The following is a 25645-nucleotide window of genomic DNA, read 5'->3' as shown; positions in this document are numbered from 1 at the left end:
TTCTTTTGAGTAAGACATAAATCAGCTTCCTGAATCATCGTTAACGATCAATTTGGCTCTTAAACGATTACAAGGTTTTAAATAGCGTTAATGCTTAACTGGTGCTTTCTGTACCGTTTTCCCCAAAGAGATAAATTGCAGCAAATTTTTCTTATCAATTGAAAAGGAATAAAAAAGTTCGTAAATTGTAAACTGAATTGTCATTTGCAAAATGAATTGTGATTTCGGATGATTGCTACTCTACACAGAGTCACAACATTAAGTTATTATGTGACTCAATAGAAATTTTTTTTTCATGTGTACATTTTTCACTTTCTCTCTTAATTAGCATGAAAGAAGCCTGAATTTTGTCAGATATGGGATATTGCTCGGGTTTTTAATAGACATTTTTTAAAATCCAATGCCCGGATTTTGCCAGGTTTTTTTGGGTAAAAATTCCCAGATTTGCCCGGCCCGATAGGCTCAGAAAAAATTCTGGGAAGCTTAGGTTATGACGTATACAACAATTATAAATTTTCTCATATTTCTTTATTAATAGAAAAAGTCAGTGACTGAATATTCCCATTTGGATTATACCACAGAAAAGAGGTATTTGATGCTTTGCTGACAAACCACGCCAAACCCGATAAAATACTTGATTTCAAGAAGAAATTTTAGGCGCGTAAATTGCCTTTGAACAAATAACATGTAAGATTTGTGCGCTACGAAGGATTTAATCCCATTGCTTTTGTGCTCTTTGTTAACTGTTCGGTGGTTTATTGCATACTCAAAGGCGTTTATTGCGTTTACTGTAAATTACGATTCAATGCCTTCATGAATACAGGATATTTAGGAAAGGTATTGAAAATTTTTGCAAGTTGTATTTCTTTCTTGTATAAGATAAAGAAACTTCATATACTGAAACAAACAAGTTCATTTTTCTGATTAAATGGTTCTCATAAAATAGAGTACATTTCGAAAAATTTCTCAAAAAGAAGAGTACGCCCATTGTTCGATCGAAAAAGAGTACATGTACTCTTAAAAGAGTGGTAACCCTACGTTAGATGCAACATTTGTATACCACAACACTCATTCAATTTCTATTTCAATATACTGCAATAAAGTTATCATTGAATGATAATATATTTTTAACATTGTGTACATTGTGTGTACTGATGTACATTTTTTTACATTTTTCGATGCCATAAAAAATAACTTGACCTAGTATGACTTAATGATATCACCTACAAACTTTATATTGCTTTCATTATCCTAGACCAACACTTTTGGTGTATAAATATTTTTCGGACAATCACCAAATTTTTTAACATAAATATTTTTATATTTCAGTTGGCTGTCTGGGGCAAAATGCAACAAAATGCAAATCAGAACTAAATCTTATAAATCGCGTTTCCATATGCTGGGATATGATTGTTTTGCATTCTGCGTTTGTTAACATTAAAATTTCATCCATCCTAAGATTTATTTTCATGATTTAAGCTAATAGAATATTTTGAAGTATTTTTTACCCCTAAATGTATACAGCAGATTAACAATTTTTTCTAAAAAACAATTTTAACAGAAAAAATTTAAAATTTGATTCGAACAAAACCAAAAATATCTGCAATTGGTGCTTTATGCGCTATGACATCACAAATGTATCAAGAACTATAAATTTTCAAACGTTTTCATTTCATTTTTCATTAATTACAGAGTTTGTTGCAACTTACCCATTTTTCTTAGTAGGGTGAAAATCGCATGTTTGTGAAAAATGAAATATAACTGGTAAAATCATTTTTTTCTGACTACGTCAGTTTGGTATCCCATCAGCTTTAAAACTTTCGATGTACAAAAGGTATGATTATCTGTAAGCATTAAGATTTTAGAAGCCTTGAAGTTGAAATGTGTTGCATGTTGCCCCAGTTGACGGTAACTTAAGCATTAAAAAGGCGAGGAAGTCAAACATGATCAGCATAAATCTAGAGGCTTGAAGTCGCGAAAGTATTTTAAAATTATATTCACACCATAATTTTGATACTAGCTATCTCGCTAATTGCTCAGCCGAGGGAAAAAGTTTGGTAGGGAAATTTCTCCGAATATTCATTTAAGATTAACACTCGGTCAAATTCATGCGTTCTTTGTCCTATTATTAAAAATATAAAATTTGTACTTTTTTCCTTCCCCAATCCTTTTTCTGTCGCAGAACGCAGAAAAAAAAACTCGCTAGACAGAATGCACCGCACCACTTTTAAATTGTTCTACTTTACCGCATCAAAGGCATTCAAAAACGCTCAGTTCGATGTGGGAAGCGACAAAAGATTGACGCAAGATTATGATAAACCACGTACCTTTTTTTCTTTCCTTAGATTTCTGTAGGTTTATTTTGAAATTTAATGAAAGCGCGCTATTTTCCTACCAATAACTATACCCTAGCCTAGCACACTGAATTTCTCTATTTTACTAATCGATATTTTTAAATTCATTTTTCTTAAAATAAATGTTTCTAATGGAAACAATTGTTGTCTAAACTTAGGCTCAATAACAAACATCGCCTTCGATTATATCGAACAGTTTTCCAAAATCTCTCCATCGACCGCCTCGGTAATTTGAAAAAAAAATGCCTTAATTTTACCATTTTTATCCATCCATCTGTTAGATAAAACGACATTGATATTATAACAAATTTCCGGTCCAATATGTTAATTTTCAGTTCTGAATAACGGGTGTTAAATAAAAAATGAGAATTTTTTCAATCACATATAAAAAAATTGTTATTTTTTTTCATTGATTTCAGTATTTTTAATTAATAACATAATGTATTTTCTTCAAAAAAAAAAATGTCAATGAATGTTTGAGTAAGGGCCGTGGTCTGATGTTCGACGCAACTTTGTCGCGATGCTCTCACAAGAACGTTGTACGGCACTTACGTCCATTTTCCGGATACAATTCGGGATTCTTGTAGTCAGTTGCTTCGTGTCCTTGGCCCTCCAATTGTTTTTATACACTAGCGCACTGAGTGAGCCAAAGAAATCCTCTATTGGGCGGCACTGGGGCAAGTTTGTTGGGTTACGATCTTTCGGCACGAACGGTATGTTTTTCTCCTCAAGGTACGCCAGCGGCTACTTGGCGTAATGGGAAGACGCCTTGTCCGGCCAGAAGACGTACTCCCCATCCGCGTGATGCTTGTTCAGGAACGGCTGCAGGATTTTATCGAGGCACTCTTCTTGATAGATTTGTTGGTTGATTGCCAGACCGCTCTGCTTAAACCAAGGCTTTGAAATGCCCCGGTCGTCACGTCACGCAGGCTGGTTGCGTCCTTGTTGTCAAACAGCTTCTTTAACGATGTCTTCCTCTGCTTCGTCATTATCGTCACCGGACGACCACTTCAGACCATCCGCTCTACGTTCAGGGAATCCAGAATGCGATATACCGTACTGACAGGTACATTTTCTTCCTTAAAATGTGCCAGCGTGAACTTTTTTCCTTGCTGGAAATGCGTTTCGTAGAACCGTACAATGCGTTCGCGGAGCACGTGCTGTTTCGACGCCATCTTTGCTTTGACTAAATTCAAACTAGCAAAACCAAACACGCCTACTGTTTCTAGGAAGCCCAAAGAGCAATTTTCTTGGAGAAAGAAAACTTTACGCTCTTTATTTGAGTTACTGAAAGGTATTGAAAACATTTTCATTTTTTATTTAACACCCGTTATAACCTGTGTGATATAAGTTTTATTCCCAATTGAAAAGCAAACATTGAAGCTTTATTTTCCAAACCTTTTTTTAAGTTTTATTAGTGACACTTTATTATCTTTGTGGCATTCGTGTCATATTTCCAATCATGATTATGAATTGTTGTTCTTCATTGGGCTTCTGAATTCATATTCTGAATCTAAGCTCTAAATTCATATTCCAAACTTAGCTTTTTTTCAACGATATGAATTTGTTGATGCGTTCTTGATGTAATTCCATATTCCAGTATAGATTTAACAATCTAAACTCCTATGAAGTTAAAATCCAATCTAATAAATTAAAAAAAAAAGAACTCTTTTTTATAAGTCGAAGAACAGGATAGATGCATAGGATACTGAACTGAGAATACTGAAATTTCAAAATAAATAAGGGATGCACATTATAATGAAACAGCTGTCAATCCACGCACCTATCGTGTATTCACGTATACCAAATCTTTATTAAAAATCGAATCGAATTTTATTCTATACATTGAATTGAAATTGAAGCATTGAACAGCAACGGTCCAAGATGACTTCCTGTCGGTACTTCGAAGCCTCACATGAACGGTGCTAGTTGCTTGAAATATGATCGTAACCAATTGGCTGTATATAAATCTGAAATAAAGTCGCAATGAAATGTTAGAAACGGCGTTGCCACACCCTGTACAAGTGTTTTTCTTTTCACAACATTGCACACTGCACACCGATTATTCGTCCGTGTTAGGTTTTTTAAATTTTAATTTATTTGTTCATATTAGTAAATTTCTTTATGTATATAAACAAGTGTGTAGTCTAGATGTTCTTTAGAAACTCTCAATCAGATTTCCATCGACCTTTACAGAAGAACTGTTTAAAAAATGTTTTGTCGAAAAATTCCTTCTAAATATTGTCAAGGTCATAAAATACGTTATAGATACCTAGTTTTTCACTACATATTTTTGACTTGCACAAACAAAAGGATAATGTCGCATGTTTTTTTTTTACTTTACGTAGTATCTTGTGTCTTCTTAAAATATATTTCAAAAGTTGTAAGTTTCCTTTAACAAAACAAAGCGTGAACATATTTATGGCTTGTGGTAAAATTTGGTTCAACGGATTTCTAGCATTCCAGTTAACCATACATATAACCCTGCAAGGACAACACATGGAAACATAAAGTGAGGTGCTTTAGTTGATCACGTAGACATAGTTAGAACACACGTTGCGAAATTGGTTTTTGGAATCTATTGCCAGCTTATCATTTCAGATGGATGGTTCCGCGGGCCAGAGCCACAAATCTCGCTGGTACAATGCGAAGGAGTGCGAATCGCCAAAAAAGCAATCACCACCTAACACAATCGGCAGCACAAGTGCCCTAGCCCCAACTACCCCGCGCATAGATATAAGTAGAGCATCGTCACACTCGTCGCACCACGACAGCCGCGATAGCAGCCCGGAGAATGTTTTTGAACAGGTGAATATATAGAAACAATTATCTTCAAAGCTAGTCAAACTTGCCTTTTTGCTGAATGATCTGTGATTTGATGTAGCAAGTGCTAATTATCCCTCAGAACACCATAATCCATAAATTCTTATTGTTAATTTCTGTGTAAGTTTTCATTGACTTTTCTAACCATAAAAAATGTTTTCTATCGAACTACTCAGAGCTTAATAAATATATGTTTATGCTAAAAAAAACAAAACAAATTATGAGGAAACTATCCCTTTTTTCAAAAATCAAATCAACCGAGAAAGAACTAAAAATTAAGTTCTCTAGCCCCTTTGGTTATGCAATATTTGAAAAAAATGTTCAACACTTTTTCTTAGCGACCTCTGTGGATTTTTCAGAAAAAAATGGGTTTGAGAGAGTTCAGAACAAAAATTTATAATGCAAAAATTCAGAACTCAGATATAAAATTTAGATTCTGAATTCAATAATTAGAATACATTTTAAGATACAGATTCTGAATTCAAATTCACAGCTCAAATTTAGAACTCATCATTCGTTCCAGAATTCAGATTAATAAATTAAGTCAACCATGAGCGCGATGGAAGCAAAGCCGAACCAGGCGTCGATAAAGAATACAAAATCAGATTCTTTTTAAACCCTCTTAGTTTAAAGTTTCCAAATTGAGGTTAAAATTTCAGATTTTTTCCAGATCTTTTTTTATTAAACTAGCTAACCCGGTAAACTTCGTTTCAGCTTTTACTAAATAAATCGTTAGAAAAAATTTCACTTCATCAATAACTTCTTCGTGCTCGTGAATTTGTTTTCATGAAAATCGTCTTAAAGTTGTTCGAGTTGTGTCCCATTTCAAGTTGATTTTGAATGAAAGAGAGATTCTCGAAGCTACTACACATCACTGACCCGAAATACCTTCGGATTTCAAATTTCACTTCATTCCGACCCTCCGTTTATACGTGATGGTGTTACAAAAAAACGCCTTTATTTTTATATAGGGGAAAACTGTACAAGACGCACAGCTGGGTAAAATGGCCCATGCCATTCTTTCTCAAAAATACACTAACCTTTGGCTTCGAATGGTGTTTTTCTTCATTTTTAATGTAGAAAACGAGCTTTTTCAGCATTTTTTAGGTGAAAAGCTCACAGAAACGACTTTAATCCATAGAAACAGAAGGATTAATGGATTCGGCGTAAAACTTGTTATTTTTTATGGTTAACATATAAGGTTGCAAGGTAAACCAGTCTGCGCTATCTGATCAAACTGCAGGTTTTCGTTATAACACTCGTATGTACTTTCGAATGACTATTAATATTTTTGTATATTTCACTAACTTCCCACAAATTTTAACTTAAATCAATCATATCAAAATTGGGGCAGAATTCCCGCAAGACCACGTGTTTTACTCTCAAATTTTGAATGCTGTTAACTTTTGAGAAAAACCGAATATCAAAACAAAATGCCATTCATTCTATTTGCTGACTCCCAAATTAAGATTTGAATGCATAATGATAACCAATTTCATCCTTGTTTGAGTTTAAGAGGTGCACCAATATTCGACTCGAAAAGATTATCTGCCGCCATGTTTGCCGCGATATTATAGAGAATTCGTTTTCGTGTGGTGGTGCACCGGGGCACTACCGGTAGTGCACTTTTCGCTTTTTTCATGCTCGTTTTCACGATGAGTAGTCCACTGGTAGTGCACCATAAAGTGGACGGTGGAACACTCTGAAAATATTCGGTGTTGCTTGCGCTCTCACCAATACTATCATGAATTTTGACAGCACATGCTTTCCGTTGTAAACAAATATCAGCTGGTTGGTTTATTTCTATATGTATGTATGTATATCTACCACCCAGCTAGCAAGGCGCAGCAGCTGGTTGGTTTATTTCTATACCGCAAAAATTGCGTTCGAGCTGTTTTTTTCTCTTTATTATCCCGAAGAACGGAAACTTGTTCCGGATTCAATACCAGCGCCGTTTCCAACAGAGGCGGAGAATTTCACCTGGATGGCACGTTCTAAAGCAAACAACGCTCCCAAGAAGAAATGTGCCCAGAAGGTTTGCTGCAATTGGTTCCAGGCGAAGCCGAAAAAGAGCCGCAAATCCGAGTGCAAAAAGGCCAACCCAAAGATCTGGTGGAATCTCCCAAACCGAAAAGTTTTCTTGTTCGGGAGGGTCCTAAAACAGTGCCTAAAAGTTGGTCTCCACACAAGCGTTCAGCTGCATCGAAGCTACTCTGCTTCGAGCTGTGCCTTAGGGTGACGATGCTCGGTTGCGCCAAGTCCCGGATTCCCACCCGTTGCCCTTCAAAAACGGTAGTTCGAGACTACACTCGCATTGGGAGCTTGAATTTCGTTCGTTTCGGTCTGTTAGCAAAATTTTCTCCCCCGACTTCCGCGATCTGAGTTCGCCAATTTGACTTCCAAGAATTTTTCTTTTGTCATCTGGAAACGGAAATAGGTACTCGAGGTATTTGCGAGGAATAAACGTTCAAAATACCGGAACCCTCAAGCTGGGGTAACTGCAGTCTAGCAGCAGCAAACATAGACCACCCTGAATCAGCCGGTATTGCAGTTATCATCAGAGCCAGAGGCGAATCTACCAAGCAAAATAAATCTGAAATCTTCACAATTCAACATAATATATAACTTCATGCTAAAATTTTCATATTATTTAAAAGATAATGATCAACTAAAGTACATTTCATTTCAATTTTCGAAGTCAAACGAAAACAAATACCAGCTGTAATGGATTTTTGACAGCTTGATGTTTTCTGTTGACACTGCCGATTTCACGTACACCAACAAAGGTGGGTGCAAAACTCGATTCATGCTCGTCTTCAGCATGGATGGTGCAACACTTTCGGGTGGTGAAAACAAATACGGTATTAGTCAAGAAATTGAATTTCGTTGCCTACCTGAAGGCGTTTTACCTATAAGGATATTCAAAAAAGAATTTCGAAAAGCAAAATTTTCGGTTAATTAAGCAATAATAAATTATTTTTGCCAAAGTATGGTTAGTTTACAAAAGTACAATGAACATGTAAATAAAAATTTGATGTTTCAATTATAATATTCCTTAAAATCATTGTTCCATTTCTCACCACCCTTTGAGTATGGTGCGTTCTATCCACCAGCTTTGGCGTTCTGCCCCGCGGCTTGTTTTCTGCCTGTTTAAGATTTTTACAAAAATATAACCAAAATCAAGTTTCTATCATATTTTTTTTCTTTTTGATAAGACGTAAATCTGATCCCTGAGTCGTCGTGAATTTTCAATTTGGTTCAAAGATGATGGGTATCGCTGTATATAGCGATTATGCTTAACTGGTGCGTCTTGTAAAGTTTTCCCCTATAAGATGACTTCTTCAGTTGAGCTTCTATTTGAACTGAGGTATCGAAACTTAAAAAAAATCGATTTTATAAAATTTCAAAGTAGATGGAAGCTTTCGAGTTTCAAGTTCAAAGTCCAGATTTCGTTTTTTTTTTTGAAATTTTTAATTGAGAATTAGATTAGAATACTATACCTAAATTTTGTGCATATTGATAACTGCTTGCATACCTAAAGGCGCTTATCGCGCTCATTGTATATGACGACTAAATCAAGGTTGCTGAAATCACAGAAAAATTTGTAATTTCACAGAATTTTGAGCAAATTTTCATCACAGAATCTATGTCACAGAACACAGAATTTTGAAGTTTTCACAGATTTCACAGAATTTTTTAATTTTGAATAGATTTCCGAAATTATAATTTTTTTGGACAGCATCAAATTTATATTTCTTACTTTGAATCAGAAAAATATGATAAGATTGGTAATGATAATTTATTTTGCCCAAATAAAATGTAAAAAAGACCCAATTTATCATCGATTTTCTATGAAATTAAAAAATAGAATCACAGAAATTCCCCGATCAGGAGGGAAAAACAAAATTAAATCAAAATGAAATATTTTGATACTAATTTTTTCCCATCTAAATGAGTTATTATTCAGTACTCGTAGGATGTTAAAATATCTCAAATTATATCAAAAAATCTATACGATCATAGCTAAATTATATCAGTTTTTGATATGTTTCTATCAAGATTATATCTGGTTCAGATAGCATAGTTTGATATTAGGCAGAACAAATCCTATCAAAATTATAACTTATCAAGATATGAGTGCTTCGAGAAAATTTCTATTGAATGTTAGTAACCCACACTATTTGCTAAAATCATGCTCCATTTTTGGTTTCCCAAAAATTAGAATCATTTTTATGAATCTGTTGAGCAAAACTAATTAAAGTACGGTTTGGGCCGTTGACTTCGATGTCCGTGTTCCATGGAAAGTTATATGCATATCAAAATAAGATACGATTATAGTATTTTATAACAATTTGAAACAAATTCCTTATCGTTGAAAGTGAGTTCCATCCTATTCAAGAATGCCAATCAAAATAAGATATAACCAAGATTCAAGAAACTAAGAGTCGAAAATAATGACAACAATATTCTAACTGAAAAAGATATAAATATCTCGTTGAGATATGTTTAACTTCTTATTTTGATATGCTCTCCCGATCAGGAGGGAAAAACTAAATTATATCAAGATGAGATATTTTGATACTAATTTTTTCCTATCTTAATGAGTTATTATTCAGTACTCGTAGGATGTTAAAATATCTCAGGGTATATCAAAAAATCTATGCGATCATAGCTAAATTATATCAAATTTAGATATGCTCCTTTCACGATTATATCTCATTCAGATAGCATAGTTTAATATTGGCCAGAACAAAACCTATCAAAATTATAACTTTTCAAGATATAAGTGCTTCGAAAAAAAATTCTAGTGGAGTGTCAATTAACCACATTCTATTCTTAAAAACCATGCTCCATTTTCGGTTTCCCAAAAATAAGATTCAATTTTTTTAATCTATTGAGCGAAACTCATTAATGCACGGTTTAGGCCGTTGACTTCGATGTCCGTGTTTCATAAAAAGTTGCGCATATGTATATCAAAATATGATATAATTTTATTTTAGGACAATCCGAAAAAAATCTTTCCCGATCAGGAGGGAAAAACAAAATTATATGAAAATGAGATATTTTGATACTTATTTTTTTCTATCTAAATGAGTTATAATTCAGTACTCGTAGGATGTTAAAATATCTCAAATTATATCAAAAAATCTATACGATCATAGCTAAATTATATCAGTTTTTGATATGCTCCTATCAAGATTATATCTCGTTCAGATAGCATAGTTTGATATTGGACAGAACAAATTATATCAAAATTATAACTTATCAAGATATGAGTGCTTCGAGAAAATTTTCAAGTGGAAGGTCAATAAACCACATTGTTTGATAAAACCATGCCCCATTTTTGGTTTCCCTAAAATTTGATTCAATTTAATGAATCTGTTGAGCGAAACTTCGTTAATGTAAGGTTTGAGCCGTTGACTTCGATGTCCGTGTTTCAGAAAAAGTTGTACGTATATCAAAATAAGATATAATCATTTTATTTTAGGACAATCCGAAATGAATCTGGATCATTGAATATGAGCTCAACCCCATTCAAGTTTGTCAATCAGAATAAGATATAATTCAGATTAGAGAAACTTAAAATCGAAAATTTGGAGTACTTAATTATAACTGAATCAGATGTAAATATCTTGGTGAGATACGTTTGAGTTATTATTTTGATATGCTCTCCTGATTGGGTAGGCTAAATCTGTAATTCATAGTAATTAAATTGTTGTGGTATCCCTACTATTTCATACCTCTCCTAACCTTATATTTTTATGACTCTATTCGTATCAGTATACCATTCTTGGCACTTGTGTTTTATCCTATCTAGACTAAATATATGCACAACATTTTCATCACCCATACACAAATTCGAAAAAAAATGTGTTAAGGGTGATGCATAAATTCAGGGGCAAAGTGAATTATCCTTTTAAATCGATACATTTTATTTCAAATAAAGAGCCACAGTCTTAAATATGATATTTTTCCAAAGAAATTTATTTTTGGTAGGGAAGTATGAGCTGTTCTGAACATGTCCTGATTCACGAAATGATTAGTGTGTTAACATTTGTCAAAATGTACCACCATTTGAAGCAGCTTGAACCAAAAACGGTACTGTTTTCCACAAATCAGTTTTGATCAAGGTGTGTATATATTCAGGAGGTGTTACCGAATATCGAATTCCCGATTCAGCCATTTTGGCTATGTAGGCTATGCAACTATACGGAACTCATGAAGTTTGTTTACCAACAAACCACCGAAAAGCTGAGCAAAAAATAAACAAACTCATTGAGAGCCCCACTCACTCCTCGCCTACTTACTGTGAAAGTCGGAGAACCTAGTGTATCAAAAGACCTTGGTTTTGATATTATTGTTCATAGAAGTGGCGCAAAACAATTACCACCAAACAATTTCTATAAAATTCTAATAATATCTTTATACAGTCTCCTACAAAATGTTCAGTTTGACAAATTTTTATGTTCAAGCAGCATGATTATCTGTGAACATTAAGTTTCAAGAAGCCATTGAAGTTAAAAAGTGTTTCAAGATACCCCAGTTGGTGGTAATTCTTTACAACAAACATATGGAATTATTTAGAAAAGATACTTTGTTTTCTATTCAATTAGGTTCAGTTACTAATAAAAAAACATACACTCAGGCAAATTCTTATTATAGTTTTCATAAGATGCATCTTATGAACCGCTTTTTAGAGTGTAAAATAATATTTCATAAGAGTCTTATGAAATTCTTTCAATTTTCATACGATGTTCTTATGAAAAATAGAAGAAACGGCATTGTGAAAAAATAATGAACACATTCATTGATAGTATCAGTGTTTTTCATCATCTAACAGTACGAAGCAATCGCCAGTTCATAGTTCTTATAGTTTTCCTTCAATGTTAAATGTTATTACTATCTCCGGAATGGTAAGTTCGATGTTTTTGGTGTGAACGTTCAATATATTAAGTAAACTAAAATACATTATTTGTTTACTTTTCAGCAAGCTGATTGGCAAAAAAACGAAAGGTCGAAGATTAATGCGGCAAAAAAAACTTTGATGGAGCCGTCTGTTGATGCGCTGCTGATGGTGATCATGAAAAATTTAGTTTTAGACAAATTTGGCAAACAATAAAGTGAATGTTTTCAGCATGAAATATCTAGATTTTTTCTTATTAGAAAGTGATTTACTGTTTCCATAAGAATCTCTTATGAAAAGCAACAACCTTTCATTGAAGTAGGCGTTCATCTTAAGAATTCATTCGCGTCATAAGACAATCTTATGAATTTCATTAATTTTTCTTATGGCGCCACTTCATAAGAGAATCTTATGGCATACATAATAGTATTTTTCTGAGTGTAGGATCACATTGAAGAAAGTGTTCTTTATTTTTGATAATTTATCCGTTGTAATTGTTTTCGATGTTTACTTCTGACCTTGAATTTGCTGCTATTAGTGCAGAAGACTTTAGTATTTTAAAAATTGAACTTCTTCTTTTATTAAAAAAAAATACCTATCATCGAAAATAAAATTTCTCTTCGGATATGATCGAAAAAGATTACATTTTCACTTATTAGTTTAATTTAAAAATTACATTTCTTTTCGATAAATGCCAAAAAATAAATAAATAAACGATGTAGTGAATTTTGTCTCACTCACTTAAATTCATCTAAGCTGGAAAGAGAAGGGATTTGACAGCTGAGTTGAAAGCTCCAGCTAGAGCTTTCAACTGTTATACAGACATAGACTAGTACTAGTAGACTTTCTACTTCTAGGGGCTCTTTCTATTGAAGATTTATATTGATTTTAAAAATAATTGAATATATGTAGTGTTTAAAAACTTCTATGAGTATAAAAACGGGTTCATTTATTTTTTTTTTCAAATATTCTGATATTTTTCAACTCTAAATTATCTCCAAGTGTGTATATTACGTATAAAATTTTAAAGATGAACGCATCAATACGTATACACAAATTATTAGTTTCGCGAAAATGCGGTCTTACGTAAAATTTTCTCAAAAAAACGACGAAATCATAAAATTCTAGAAAAAATATACTTTCCTTAAGAAAAAATAACGTCTTATTTTAAGAGCTGTGTTTTGACGTTTAAAACGTCACTATTTTAAAAAATGAATATCATAAATCGTTAGAATTTAATGAAATCTACACATCGCATATTTTGTCATTTGGTATGATTTTTCAGGCCGAAGATATTTATACTTACTTACTTAATGATCCCGCGCCGATCCTCCGGTGCATAGGGCCGTGGTAAAAGACCTCCACTGTTGACGATCTGGAGCCAGCGTCTTCACTTGGTCCCAGTCAAGATTCTCGTCGACAGTTCGGATTTCAGCGGCTAGGCTTCGCCGCCACGAGTTTCTGGGTCTGCCTCTTCTTCGATGACCTTCTGGATTCCAATCTAGCGCCTCTCTGCAAATCTCGTTTTCATCTCTTCGCAGCGTGTGCCCAATCCATCTCCACTTACGTTCCCGAATCTCGATTTCTAGTGCCCTTTGATGACACCGGCGATGTAGTTCCTCATTTGTGATCCAGTTGCCAGGCCACAAAGCGCGGATGATATTCCGCAGGCAGCGGTTTACAAATACTTGCAGTTTTCGCGTCGTTACCGCATATGTGCACCAAGTTTCGCACCCGTACAGCAATACGGATTTGACGTTTGAGTTGAAGATTCGGATTTTAGTTCGTAGAGAGATCTGGCGTGAGCGCCAGATGTTTCGGAGCCTCGCAAACGCAAATCGGGCTTTTCTGATCCGGGTTTCGATGTCTTTTCTAGTGCCACCATCAGGCGTTATCTGGCTACCAAGATACTGGAAGCACTCCACTTTCTCAACTTGTTGCCCAGCTACCCTGAAACTGGAGGGATTTCCTGTGTTGATCTCCATCGACTTGGTCTTTCCGACATTGACCTTGAGACCTGCTGCCTTGGAACTTTCGGTGAGGTCGTCGAGTTTGCTCTGCATATCTGGTTGTGTTTGGGCGAGCAAAACAATATCGTCAGCCAGGTCAAGGTCGTTCAGTTGCTCCATTGTTGAAGGATTCCACGGCAATCCTCGGTTCGTTGCACAGTCAATCGATCCAATCAGAATCTCATCCATTACGATTAGAAAAAGTAGCGGTGATAGAATACATCCTTGTCTCACTCCAGCAGTTACCGGGATTGGTTCGGACAAGACACCGTCGTGCAAGACCTTGCACGAAAATGCCTCGTACTGTGCTTCGATGAGATGGACTAGTTTCTCTGGGACCCCTCGTCGCCTTAGAGCCGCCCAGATGTTTTCATGGTTAAGTCGGTCGAATGCTTTTTCGAAATCAACGAACACCAGCAGAAGAGAGTCCTGGAATTCGTTGATTTGTTCCAGTATGATTCGTAGCGTTGTGATGTGGTCCACACATGATCGTCCGGATCGGAATCCAGCTTGTTGCCGTCGGAGTGTAGCGTCGATTTTCTCCTGGATCCTGTTCAGGATCACTTTGCAGAGTACTTTGAGGGTTGTACAGATCAACGTTATGCCTCGCCAGTTACCGCAATCTGTCAGGTCTCCTTTCTTCGGGACCTTTACGAGGATACCCTGCATCCAGTCGGCCGGGAATGTTGCAGTATCCCAGATGTCAGCGAAAAGACGGTGCAACATTTGTGCTGATAGGGCAGGGTCGGCTTTCAGCATTTCAGCAGGGATGCAATCGATCCCAGGTGCTTTGTTGGATTTCATGTTTTTGATTGCCGCTTCTATTTCAGCCAGCGAGGGCGCTTCTGAGTTGACGCCATTTATGCGACTTACTGTTGGCGCTTCGAGCTGCGGGTTTTGTTGGCCATCGCTATTCGTGACTCGGAAGAGTTGTTCGAAGTGCTCAGTCCATCGTTTGAGCTGATCTGTTCGATCGGTCAGTAACTGACCTGCTTGGTCTTTTAGCGGCATTCTTGCATTAGTCCTTGCACCACTGAGGCGGCGAGAGATGTCATAAAGTAATCGGATATCTCCATTGGCGGCGGCTCTTTCTCCCTCTTCGGCTAGGGAGTTTGTCCAGGCTCTCTTGTCTCGTCTACAAGCTCGTTTAACTGCCTTTTCCAGCTCCGCATATCGTAAGCGGGCGGCTGCTTTGGCTGACCCGGTACATGCCTGCTCAATTCCGACTTTCGCCTTTCTCCGATCATCGACCATCCTCCAAGTTTCATCCGACATCCATTCACTCCTTCTTCCACAAACTTTACCGAGAGTACCATGGCTCGTCGTGATAAAGGCATTCTTGATTCCACACCACTGTTCTTCGATTGTTCCGTCTGTCGGCAGCTCCGAGGCTCGGGATTCTAGCTGTTCAACGTATGCCCTTTTCACCTCTGGATTCTCCAACCGGCGGACGTCGTATCGACACCCGACTTTCTCCTCGCGCCGTTGGACACGCGCAACTCTCAGTCGTATCTCGCCAAGGACGAGGTGATGGTCAGATGCAATGTCTGCGCTTCGTTTGTTGCGGACATCAAGAAGGCTCCTTCTCCATTTTCGGCTGATGCAGATGTGGTCAATTTGATTTTCTGTTCGGCCATCTCGGGATACCCAAGTGACCTTATGTGCTGGTCGATGGGGGAAGAGCGATCCACCGATCACCATGTTGTTGTTGCCACAAAATTCTACAAACAGCTCTCCGTTTTCGCTCATCTGTCCTAGGCCATGGCGCCCCATGATGCGCTCAAGGTCCTGATTGTCGGAGCCAATCTTTGCGTTGAAGTCGCCCAAATGGATTTGAATGTCACCCTTCGGAATTCTCTCAACCACGCTGTTCAGTTGACTGTAAAACTGCTCTTTCTCCTGCAAGTCGGCAACGTCAGTTGGCGCATAACACTGGACCATTGTAAGGTTTCTAACCCGTGTTCTGAATCTGGCTACGATTATTCTTTCGTTTATCGGTTCCCATCTAATGAGGGCCGCGTAGGCCTGCGGGCTTAACAGGAAACCAACTCCTCGTTCCCGAGTAGCATGTTCTCCTCGTATGCCAGAGTAAAGCAGTACTTGCCCGGACTGTGTCTTGTGTTCTCCAGTGTTAGGCCAACGGACTTCGCTAAGTCCCAGAATTTCAAGCTTGAGGCGGCTAGCCTCTCTAACAAGTTGTTCCAGTTTGCCTTGTTGGGCAAGGGTTAAAACATTCCAAGTTCCAATTCGTGTCCGTGTTTTCATGCTAAAAGTCGTCGCCAAAGTTCCAGGTCGGTCATTTCTTTCGGATTCCGTAACAATTTCAAATCGGGAGCAGTAGGTTGTTAGCCTAAAGTCCCTATCCCGCGATGGGGCTACCATCTTGGACTTAGCTGGCGGGAGCCGCATTTCATAAATTCAGCCGCTTGCTGCAAGACAGACGCTGTTTGAGCCGCCCCTGACCTGGGGAACAGACGCGTGCGGCCACCTTCTCAGTCTGCATGCGACCAAAGCATCCACCGGGGTTGGGTACCCGATCTCCGCTTAGGTTACTCGCATCCCAGCCGGCACCACGGGGAGGTAGAGATAGGAGTTGTGAATAAGAGGTGATATGACCACTATGGGGTCTCGTGTTGCACATTATCCACCGTTTACCAGCCAAGATATTTATCGTACTTTAAAAATGATGATTTTTTTTTTTAAACTTGAAAAAAAAGAAGGGAGAGTCCTGGAACGAGGGGTAGGCAGATCATTCTCAAAAATTGAAGTTTTTTTTGTAGGCCTCAGGAAGTCTTTTGGCCAAGTTTGGCGAATTGTTGATAAGATTTCTTTCTCGCTGCGCACACTTGATATGGAATGACCCGAGTGCGTTATTTTGGGCCAGTTTTTTGTTTGCCCCATAACATCTCCATTAGGTAATATATAAGATTAAATGAAAAGATAAATGATATAGTTTTCTACGTTTCTAAAGTATTATTTGACTATAATATTCATTTTTCAATAAATTCATTTCCTCAAGTTCTGACTGTTTTAAAAAATGTAATTTTTTTAAGTTTTAAAATTGTGGGCCTGTAAACCAAAAATGACCAAATAGCATTCAAAGTTTATGAAATGACTCAAATTAAAACTGTAATTCAATCATTTCTTTAATTGTTTTAAAGCAATTTCAAGTGACGAAATAAAAAAAAATTATGTATGATCGAATAGTTTCAAAAATTGGATTGCAAACAACAAATGTTTGTAAATCGCTTTTAACAAAGTTGATACAATATTCATAACTCTGCATTTTGCATTGGTGATTTTTTTTATCATCTGACGTGTTTGCGCCGGGGGTTTTCAGTTTTTCCATAAAATTGAAAATTTGGTTCCTTTTTACGACTTAAAAACACATTTATTTTTTCTGATTTCAAACATTTTTTTTTTAGTTAGACTGGGATAGATTTTTTTGTAAATAAAAAATTATTATATTTCATAGCAACATGACTCTGTCATTTTTCAACGGAAATTATAAAATAGCACTTCAAAACGCATTGAAATTTTATCAGCTTTCCAAATAAAATACTTAAAAAAATTTATTGTTTACCTTCAACATGAAAAATTGTAAATTAGCATTAAATTGCGTCTAAAAGTACCGTCTTCATTACTGAATATTTTTCAAAAAATACCATTGTATAGCTCAATTTATGATGCAACTTTCATATCAAGACACCAAGGTGGGCAAACAACTTCATGAAAAGTTATGAAAGAAATAATGACCATAATTTTTTTCCCATCGTGAAAAAATACATGAATATTTAAGTCCTAAAATAACCAAATTCAATTTTGGAGCAGATCTAAAGACTACCGGGGCAAATTGTCAGATAATAAAAAAATCCCCATTACAAAACATTCATTTCCATTTCCATATGAAAGAGCAAGACAAAACTATAACCATAAGCATATGAGCATTTTTTTTAACTAAGGGCTACAAACTTTGGCGTTCGGTTTGATCTTGCGAGCTTTTTACAAAAGGACTTCAACGCAGGTATAGAAGCTGAACCGAGGGAATCGTTTTTGGAAAAATAAAACTTTTTAACCATTAAATAAAATTCTATTTGATTTAGATTAAAAAAAGGTACATAATGGGTTTGAATCAGAATTCTGCTTATAGATATTAACACTAACCTGTGACTGTGTTCAGTGATATTAAGCTCAATTGTGTTTGACTTACAGTGTTGAACAAAACAACTGTAACTTTTTTTATAACTTCATTAAAATGTTGACAGAGGCTATTCTAAACAACAGTTATCATAAAACAAAGGCAAAGTAGCTTGGTTAACATGTTTTGTTTGGATCTGGTTGAAAGATCGTATAATTTGCTTAACAATGTCAATGAGAGGATTGAAATTGCATTTAGAAGTCATTTTCACATGGACAAAACAAATGCAACTTATCAGTATTTCTTTTTAAAAAAAATCATGATAAATCTCCGATTTCGCAGCGAATGCTTTATTTTCGATAAATCTCGCATTTATAACACTTAAAAAATAAAAACTTAAGCTTTTGGAGAACGTTTTAAGGCCTTTTCAGTTAATTTTGTTTTTTTTTTGCATTTTTTTCACCTGTCAGAGGTAGTCAAATCATAAAAATGTTTTCACCTTTTCAAGTATCACTGCTTCGAGGTATTTTCAGAAATTTTTGACCAGTTCAATGCTTTTTCAGGGTAAATCCACTGCACAGGCTGATTTAAAATGAATAAGTCTTCAGCTATCAGTAGTTGACTTTTGGGTGTTATTTTATTCAGACAGAACAGAAGGCACCATGCCTAATTTCAGCTCACTTGGGTGCAGTATTACCCAAGTAACCATAAGCACTAAAATATAGCCCTTAATCAACACTATATTCCCATATATAACTCTGAATTAATGCTTGTTTTGCACTATATGCGTATATAATGCAGATTTAATGCTAAAAAGGCGAAATAGCGGGCTGAATAAATGCTATCACAACATAGCCTTTAATAAGCATTACAAATGCTAAATTAGAGCACCATCAAAACGTCATTTTTCGCCAGCCGTATAAAGGCATTAACAATGCATACTTAGAACACCTTTTAAGTTTTTAATTGATTGATCATGATTGATGTGAAACGGAAATTCAAAATAGGAAATTTTCTTTGATTTATTAAAATGAACAAAAATTAAAAAATAAAATCCTTATCTACAACATCAATCCACCTGCTGAATGAAGGATTATGCTTGCTTAATGAAGTGTTCTATGAAATGAGAAGTGATTATAATTGAATTATGAATACTTTGATGAGTCTCGAACCGAGGATCCCTCAGCAGCCTTTATCTTTCCTTGCGCCTTTACCATTTCGACCACTCTTAATGCTGATAAGGTAGGTGAAAAACCCCGTACTTGAAGTACTGTTCGGGTCACACAACTTCATAGACAATGTATGCATGAGAAGGTTTGGAAATGTATTGGAAAATTTTGGGAGAAGACAACTGCAACTGCTCGCTCTGATTGTTTTCGTTTGCTGTCTTGCTTACTCACACGCGGCAAATGAAAAAATCATTCTTGTTTACATTCGCGGGTTTGACGTTTCTGCGCTTTATAAAAGCTTTATATAAGCATTAACAGGAAGTTCTAGTGCTATAGTCTTAATGCTTCTTAACTTTATTTAGTAGCTCTATATGTGCATTTAGTGCTATCATTAGTGTTAAATTTTGTTATTGCTTCTATGCATTAATAATGCTTACATATAACTAAAAAGCATTATGAATGTTGATATAATGCAAACTTGCATTAGAAATGTTGATTTAATGCTGATTAAGGGTTATGGCTTAATGCTTATGGTTACTTGGGTACCTTTGTTCTTTAATGGTTCGAGAGAAAAATAAAGAAACCTAAATGATGCACATTATAATTACTTTCAACCTCATTCATTGATGAATATTGATTTTCACGGTCTGTGTAATATTTTAATAGGTTGGCACTGGAACATTGCAGGACTCGGGTGTTCTTGGCTATAGAGAAGAGGGAACGATGGATCTACGTAGCTCAACAGAAGAGCTTCAATTCATGGAGCCCGAGAAAGGGAGAACTGAGCGCGAGAAACCACAAGCACCGGTAAGACGAATCTAGCTTTATGATTTCTCAGCATTTCGAAAAAATATAAAACAAAAACTCTACTTGCAGAGATACTCACCAAACCTTTTCAAATTCGAAGAACAACACCAATTTGCATTGCATCATCAACGAAAAGATTCAGCCAGCTCTGAGGTGGCTTCATTTTTGTGTATATCTGGTCGTACGAGTAGAATTTCTAGTGTCGGTAGCCAAGGGTCTGCTAACAGTAAGCTATCGGCCGTTTCCGGTGTGTCGGGCATTTCTCGATCACCTTCTCCGCATCGTATGCTTCTGGAAACATCATTCTGCGGCCCTAAGCCACTGCAAGGGATAACTGATGGCAGCATACCGAGCAGCATTGAGCCATCGACGGCTCGCATGCTCGAGCAAGTCATTCTTTCGCGGAAAAAAGATCCTACTGAGGCTGTATTAGCCGAAGGTATAAATGTAGACACATCGTTCACAAGCAATGCTTTGCCAAAAAGCAATAATATACAAGAAGCTGAATTGATGAGAAGGAAATCAGATAGCAACGCTAATACTAGCCGAAAAGAAGAAATGATACAACTACCACCACAGACTAGCAGAAGCATTTCGAATAAACGTTACATTCCTCCAACGGATTTATCTAAGCCAATAGTGGGAATGATGCCAAGCGGAATTGAATATATACGAATAAATTTGAAACCTGATCATTGCTACAGCGACAACGGTATTGCTGATAACGAAAGAATCATAGAAGATGACCAACGGAAGCCTAATTCTTTAAATTTAAGGGAAGGATCTTCTTCTAGAAAAGCTGACCCAAGTGTCAGTCCTAAGCCATCGCGTCACAAGCCGAATCGTGAAAATGGGAGCAGATCGCCTTCCCCAGCCAACACTTTATTCTCAAGGAAAAGTTCCTTTTGTTCTATTTTTAAGCTTAAAGATTCTGCCAGTCCAGATTCGCCTGGCACGGGACATATTCGCAAAAAGAGTGGATCCAATACTTCTTATGGCGAATATCAGGAGCGGTCCCGAAGTAAAAGTAAGGAACGAGATCCGACATCTCTCAACACGACACCAAGTAAACAAAAGTCTGTTCTGGCCATTTTCAAACCTAAGAAAAATGGCACTAAATCTAAATCTCCATCGCCCATTGATTCTGGTCCACGTGGCTCTTTATCCAATGTCGAATTCAAGTTCAAAAGTGACACTCAAAGTGTTGTTTCCAATCCTCGACCAAACTTGAGATATTATGATACTCCTCTTGACGGCACAAGCATACACATTCCACTTCACACTCCACCGGAAGAAAAACATTTAAAAGGAATGCTAACCACATCTGCCCCAGCGACAGCATCCGCACCTTCAAGCATGGCTATGATGAGTCTTAATGCAGAACCGGATGTTTCGCATGGTCGAGTTTCTCCATCAACACAATCAATGAAGCTGAACAATAACTGCACGGTCACGATTCATCCCCGACCCAAGCCAATGCCGCCCCTCAAATGCTATCGGATCGAAAATCCCGACGGAAGCATAACAATACCGCTGAAATCTCCTACTGAAGAAAAGGAACGAGACAGTATATGGAGTTTGGAAGTGCAGCGTAACAGTTCCCAAGAAAGTCAAGATACGGTGATATCCGCTGCAGTGCAGCAAACCTCTAGCAATACCTTAATAGTTAATACTAAAAATGCCTTACCTGCACTCAATATGCAAAATGGTGCCACTCAACCCTTGCCCGATGAAGCAGAAACTGCACCTCACCCGTCTATACCCTCAGATATAGTTAATTCCGACGAAACGAAACAAGCAGCTGCAATAGCCACGATGACTGCTAAAGAACGCAAACAGTTGCTGTTTTCCATGAAAATGGGATCAGGTAGTCAAGACCAGGTCTTCACTACCCAATTCAGTGTTTCTAAAACCGAAAGTCAATGCAGCCAGCTATCGGAAATGGTATCGAATGAAGCAGTTATTAAAACCGAAACGTCGGAACAAATAGAAAATGCACCAAACGAAATTTCGCCACCAATAATTTATCGCAATAAACAAATCGAGAACGTGAAAAGACGCAGTCCAAAAGAAAGAAACAGTCGTTCAGAAAGTTTCTCAGGCGATGGGATAGATTTTCATCGCCATTCAAGGTATATCGAAAATGCAGAGGAAATTTTAATTGCCCAACAAAAAGCGGAGGAAAACAGACGGAAAACTGAACTAAACACTACAGTAAGCGAGGAGTCATCCATTTCACAAGATACGAGCAGGGAAGAATCGACGGTGAAAATGTCGTCAAGAAATAAGAATACGCTCAACATTCCTGATCGAAAGTCTACTGCTTCCAACGATGAACAAGGGATTTCGTCCGAAAGCGAAAAAGAATCCGAAATGGATTCAACCATTTCTCGAAAAAATGTACACCCAAGTATGCTTGCCATAGAAGATCATGAGAGCGCAGGCCTTGTGCTGCAAGAATCGTTCGACGATGAACTACCATACATTCCAACAACGCTGCCGGAAGAAAGAACGGTCGGTGTCAAATTAGTACCAATGAAGGATAGAGCCCAGATGGAAATGAAAATGTGTCCTTTGGAAAGGCCAAGATCCACAACACCAATTCACCCTGCATCCCTGGAAAACTACTGTGGTATAACTACAGGAGAGGATGGAGAAACACATTTAGTCCGCGGAGAAAAACTACGTATTAGCTTACCGCGGAAGTGCGACACATCGACCGATAGGGCGCCCAAAACACGTTCGCCACGAAAAACCTCTATTTCCTCTGGCAAAAATTGGTTTGAGTTTGCCGAACAAGGTATCGGAAGCACTAGCCAGGCACAGCCTTCAATCAACAGTAGCAATGGCGACCAGACGACAGTGACAGAGGAAGAACCGCCGCCGCCACTGCCGCCCAGAAAATCCCAACAATGGATCGATTTCGAGAGCATCCCTGAAAAGCGAAAAACACCCAAGCGTATCACAACGGTCCCGCAGAGGGAAGCATCAATCGAAACCAATCAAGTTGGTGGTGTTATGTATAACTATGTCAAACCGGAAGAATGCCAATGCGAGTGCCACGAAAGCGAACGCGAAGGAGGAAGTCAACTGACTACAACGGATCAAGACGATGAAGAACAAGAAGATCAACAACCGTTACTGCAGCAAGACCTGAGCGAGGAGTTGAGAAGGTAATCTAATGTATACATACATAAATACTAGGGTAGTTCAAAAATAGGGAAAATTACCGGAATCAAGCAGAGGGGGGAAGGAGGAAAAAACGTTCCCTGATCTACCAGAAGGCTCCATGCCGAGTTTCAGCTCATCGAGTTAACAGTAAAGGATATGGCCGTAGAAACAGGGGGGGCGGGTTCGGGTTTAACCCCACCCTCCTCCCCATGAGGGTACAGAAAAGCACAGAAAAGCAAGTGATGTATTCTTCACTACACTCGAAATTAATTTGAAATTTTTAATCAAATTTGATCATTGAGTAACAATCTTACCTCAGAGAAAATGCCAAAACCTCGAAATCTACAGGAACATAAATACCTATGATTGTTTGGTTCTGACCCGAAAATACGATCAAGTCAACCATCAGATTATTAGATGCCACCAAATGATAAATGGCTGATTGACGATCGCATCAGCTTCGAGAATCCAACAGGAATTTGAATACCGTAAATGGGGTGAATCGGAACAATTTTTGGACTATTTCTGTAATATTTCTGTCAAATGATGCTCTTTTAGCACCCGATTCGTTTTTGATGGTACATTTGGTTACCCTGAATAAAACTTAATCATAGAAAAAAAGCTGAAAAGGTTTTTCACTATCAACTTTTAAACATCAATATTTGTTCTCCCCCAAGTGGAGTAACAGTTGATTGTTTATTGAAAAACTCGTGTACCTAAAAACTGCTCAACATTAAAAATTCGTTTATTTCAGCTTCCATCATTTAGAAGGCGAATTAGTGCAAAGTTTTTCACTTTGCAGATATTTTTTTGATTGTTGCAATCACATTTTTTATCACCCACACTTCTATTCGAAGAAATGTTGATGGTGGTGCCTAACTCAAGGGGCAAAAAAAAATCAACTAAAATTAAGATTTTTATTTCTAGACTTCCTGCGGAAGCTAGAAGCCCTATTCTTCTAGGATCATCTTAAAAGCATACATTTTTCAGTTCTACATTATTTTTCCTAACCTTGGGAGATTTCAAACAATTTTATGGGCATGTACCCATTGTGGGCGATTATCCCCACAATTGGTGGGCCAAAGAATGTTTTGTTAAAATGTGTCACCGTTCAAAGTAGTTTAAATCCATTTTCTCCATTTTTTCGCCAAAATAATGTTGAAAAAACTCTCCATTAGGATATACCAAAATTATAGACGTGTTAAATCACTATTTGAAATGATGTCAAACAACACTTGTCATGGTATGAAATTTGCTTATGATTGCTTGAATTTTGTATGCTTCAAAAACTTTTTTTTAAACGTGTTTAAGCAACATGAAGTAAATTAAATTTCAATTTTTTACGCAATAAATCAAAGAACGTTTTGGTCCTGAAAGGAGTAAAAATAATGTTCAGAATGCTTGATATTCGGATCACAACTTTTTTGCCATTTGCATCTCGATTCACCTCCATGTTCCTATTCGCCCAATTTTACGGAACATAATGTGATATCTCCATCTGGACCGCTTGCCTGCCAGTCCTATCTAGACTGAGTCTTGCTCTCGATTACGCTCGCTATTTATTGTCTCTAAACTCTTGCAGTTTACCTCGCTCGTCAGGATACCGCATCCTCCCCTTGCACAATAAACTGCCTCATTGAATCAAGGCAGTTTTGAAAAAACCGTACCTTGCAAATTGTTATAATTACTTCCTTTCTATCAGTACTTTTCATCTCCGCCGTATCAATTCATCTATTACTATTTTCATAGTTCTGTACAACTTTAATAGTTTTATGGTTTCTGGGATTTTCATCAAATCTCTTATTCTCGAGAATCATTATAATTGTTCATGAATCATCCTTTTTCATCATCAAACATTTATCATTCAATCGTTACGTAATGATTTTCGCTTCCGACCATTCCTCCAATTTTCCCAATGTTATTTCTATTATCTTTCTACTACCACTATCTTCGCTTACTTTTCATAACCTTTTTTTTGCAACTTTATTCTTTGTTTGAAATGGCTCAGACCTTTATTCCCATAATCTCTTTCGATTATTTTTCCATTCCACTATCTTTCTCTTAACATTATCTTTCTCGTTCCTTTTTCTTTCTCTTTCTTTTTCCATTATTTTAATCTTTCCATTCTCTTTCTTTCCCCATCATCTTTCTTCACTTAATCTTGCTTTTCTTCTTCTTTCCGTTTATCATCTTTCTTGCGTTAATTTCTTTTTTCCCTTTCTCTTGCGCCTTGGGCTAAATCCGACTGCAAAACTAAACACTTCCTTGAG

General features: G+C 36.9%; 1 protein-coding gene across 8 annotated transcripts in view; it reads left to right on the top strand.

Moving 5' to 3' along the window:
- The window catches only part of LOC129744261 (uncharacterized), a 42234-nt gene that overhangs the window by 9361 nt on the left and 7228 nt on the right, over window positions 1-25645 (top strand). For 5 of the 8 annotated variants that reach the window (XM_055736697.1, XM_055736695.1, XM_055736694.1 and 2 more), the window contains 3 exons: window positions 4956-5162; window positions 20064-20204; window positions 20274-23377. In XM_055736697.1, the coding sequence (XP_055592672.1) occupies window positions 4956-5162; window positions 20064-20204; window positions 20274-23377 (3452 nt within the window). The remainder of the gene's footprint in view (window positions 1-4955; window positions 5163-20063; window positions 20205-20273; window positions 23378-25645) is intronic. The other 3 variants (XM_055736699.1, XM_055736698.1, XM_055736696.1) reach the window with 2 other exon arrangements.

This window comes from Uranotaenia lowii, chromosome 2 (genome assembly GCF_029784155.1).
Source record: "Uranotaenia lowii strain MFRU-FL chromosome 2, ASM2978415v1, whole genome shotgun sequence".
Lineage (NCBI taxonomy): Eukaryota > Metazoa > Arthropoda > Insecta > Diptera > Culicidae > Uranotaenia > Uranotaenia lowii.
Note: the sequence above shows the minus strand (reverse complement) of the source record. Positions and strands in the feature narration are given on the sequence as shown.